Source organism: Notolepis coatsorum (assembly GCF_963971535.1).
Source record: "Notolepis coatsorum genome assembly, contig: SCAFFOLD_2066, whole genome shotgun sequence".
Classification (NCBI taxonomy): Eukaryota; Metazoa; Chordata; class Actinopteri; order Aulopiformes; family Paralepididae; genus Notolepis; species Notolepis coatsorum.
In genome coordinates, this window is record NW_028171516.1 from 22,501 (window position 1) to 25,213 (window position 2,713).

Below are 2,713 nucleotides of genomic sequence, written 5' to 3' on the forward strand. Positions count from 1 at the left end.
TATATTAGCCTTGGGTCCTGTGTGATGAGATTAATCAAATATGGACCTACTGCTGAAGAACTCTCTGAAGGACTAATGTCCTCTCTGAAGGACTCATGTCCTCCCTGAAGGACTCCTGTCCTCTCTGAAAGACTCCTGTCCCCTCTGAAGGAGTAATGTCCTCTCTGAAGGACGGAGTAATGTCCTCTCTGAAGGAGTAATGTCCTCTCTGAAGGACTCATGTCCTCCCTGAAGGACTCCTGTCCTCTCTGAAAGACTCCTGTCCCCTCTGAAGGAGTAATGTCCTCTCTGAAGGACGGAGTAATGTCCTCTCTGAAGGAGTAATGTCCTCTCTGAAGGAGTAATGTCCTCTCTGAAGGAGTAATGTCCTCTCTGAAGGAGTAATGTCCTCTCTGAAGGACTAATGAAGGACTCATGTCCTCTCTGAAGGACTCCTATCCTGCTCCATAACTTCTACATCCACCAGGGTTGGGATCAATTCACCTTCAAAACAGTCAATTCAGAATTCTGACAGAAATTGCCGTGCACACGATCGAACGATTCGTTCTCATTTACTTTGTCGAGAGGTTGGATAATCAATTGCATTAGTGGGTTGAATGCATCCCCTGTTATGGATCCCTGTTCTCCTCTCCAGTCCTGACCTACACCTCAACAGAATCCGTAGCTCGCCGTGGTGGTGGGGGCCTTTCCTCCACCGCTAGAACCCGAGTTGCGCCGGAGAGCGACGGGGAATCCTCACTAACAATCTGCCCGTGTGTTTGTCTCTCTCCGCAGATGAAATGCGACAGGGCCCTGACCTACCTGCGTGTCTTCGGCACCACGATGTTCGGCGTGTCCCTGCTGGTTGGCATCTCCACAGCCTACATCATGGGCTACCAGTTCTTCACCACCGCCCACCACCACCTGTCCTTCGGCCTGTACGGCGCCATCCTGGTCATCCACCTCGTCATCCAGAGCCTCTTCGCCGTGCTGGAGCACCGGAACATGCGGCGATCCCTGGAGACGCCCATCAAGCTGAACAAGACGCTGGCGCTGTGCATCGCGGCGTACCAGGAGGACCCCAACTACCTGCGGAAGTGCCTGGTGTCCGTCAAGCGGCTGACGTACCCCGGGATCAAGGTGATCATGGTGATCGACGGCAACGCGGACGACGACCTGTACATGATGGAGATATTCAAGGAGGTCATGGGGTGGGACAAGGCGGCCACGTACGTGTGGAGGAGCAACTACCACCACCGGGGGCCGGACGAGACGGACGAGGGCTACGCCGAGAGCCTGGGGCAGATCCAGCGCCTGGTGCTCAACAACAAGTGCATCTGCATCATGCAGAAGTGGGGCGGCAAGCGGGAGGTGATGTACACCGCCTTCAAGGCGCTGGGCCGGAGCGTGGACTATGTACAGGTGAGAGCACGAGGAGAGAGCGAGGGGAGCATGGGGGGAGGGAGGGAGGGAGGGAGGGAGGGAGGGAGGGAGGGAGGGAGGGAGGGAGGGAGGGAGGGAGGGAGGGAGGGAGGAGCAGGGGGGAGGTAGGGAGGGAGGGAGAAAGCGCATAGGAGTGTTTGTGGACAGCTAAGGTACGGAAGAAAGGAAGAAGGGAGAGAGAGAGAAAGAGAGAGAGAGAGATGAGGGGATGACTGGGGAAGGAAGGGGGTCATGCCAAGCCAAATATGAGGTCCACAAAGAGGCTTTTGTTGTCAGATGGATGATGTCTGTGTGCATGTCATGTAGTGTAGTCTAGTCTAGTCTAGTGTAGTCTAGTGTAGTGTAGTGTAGTGTAGAGTAGAGTACTGTAGTGTAGAGTAGAGTAGTGTAGAGTACTGTAGAGTAGAGTAGAGTAGAGTACTGTAGTGTAGAGTAGAGTAGTGTAGAGTACTGTAGAGTAGAGTAGAGTAGAGTACTGTAGTGTAGCGTAGTGTAGTGTAGCGTAGTGCAGCGTAGTGTAGTGTAGAGTAGTGGAGAGTAGAGTACTGTAGTGTAGCGTAGTGTAGTGTAGAGTAGTGTAGAGTAGAGTACTGTAGTGTAGTGTAGCGTAGTGCAGTGTAGCGTAGTGTAGTGTAGAGTAGTGGAGAGTAGAGTACTGTAGTGTAGTGTAGCGTAGTGCAGTGTAGTGTAGTGTAGTGTAGTGGAGAGTAGAGTACTGTAGTGTAGCGTAGTGCAGCGTAGTGCAGCGTAGTGTAGTGTAGTGGAGAGTAGAGTACTGTAGTGTAGCGTAGTGTAGTGTAGTGTAGTGTAGCGTAGTGTAGTGTAGAGTAGAGTAGAGTAGCGTAGTGTAGTGTAGTGTAGTGTAGCGTAGTGTAGTGTAGTGTAGCGTAGTGTAGTGTAGAGTAGAGTAGAGTAGTGTAGAGTAGAGTACTGTAGTGTAGCGTAGTGCAGCGTAGTGTAGAGTAGTGTAGTGTAGAGTAGAGTACTGTAGTGTAGCGTAGTGTAGCGTAGTGTAGCGTAGTGTAGTGTAGCGTAGCCTAACCTAGCATAAAGAACTGGCAAGGCTAGCTGACAAATGAATGAAACAGCAGATCTCAGATTTCACAGTTACATCATCTGTCTCACTGGTTTTCATACTTTCATACGTCATCCTCTGTCTTTTTAATATTACATTATTTTTACCAAAACTATTTTGTGGGCTATTTTGAAAACTATTTGCCCAGTTTTTAGGATATTTACATTAACCCACATTATTGGATTAATATTTTCTTATAGGAGTCAGGAATGCCAT

The 2,713-nt window shown here is 50.4% G+C and overlaps 1 protein-coding gene across 1 annotated transcript in view; it reads left to right on the forward strand.

Annotated features, from left to right (window-relative positions):
* LOC311248248 (hyaluronan synthase 2-like) overlaps positions 1-1,401 on the forward strand; it is a gene marked incomplete at both ends in the record, with an annotated part of 12,933 nt that extends 11,532 nt beyond the window's left edge. The window contains one exon of the mRNA XM_084339166.1: positions 775-1,401. Coding sequence (XP_084195292.1) covers positions 775-1,401 — 627 coding nt within the window. The remainder of the gene's footprint in view (positions 1-774) is intronic.
* Between the last annotated feature and the right edge of the window lie 1,312 nt (positions 1,402-2,713).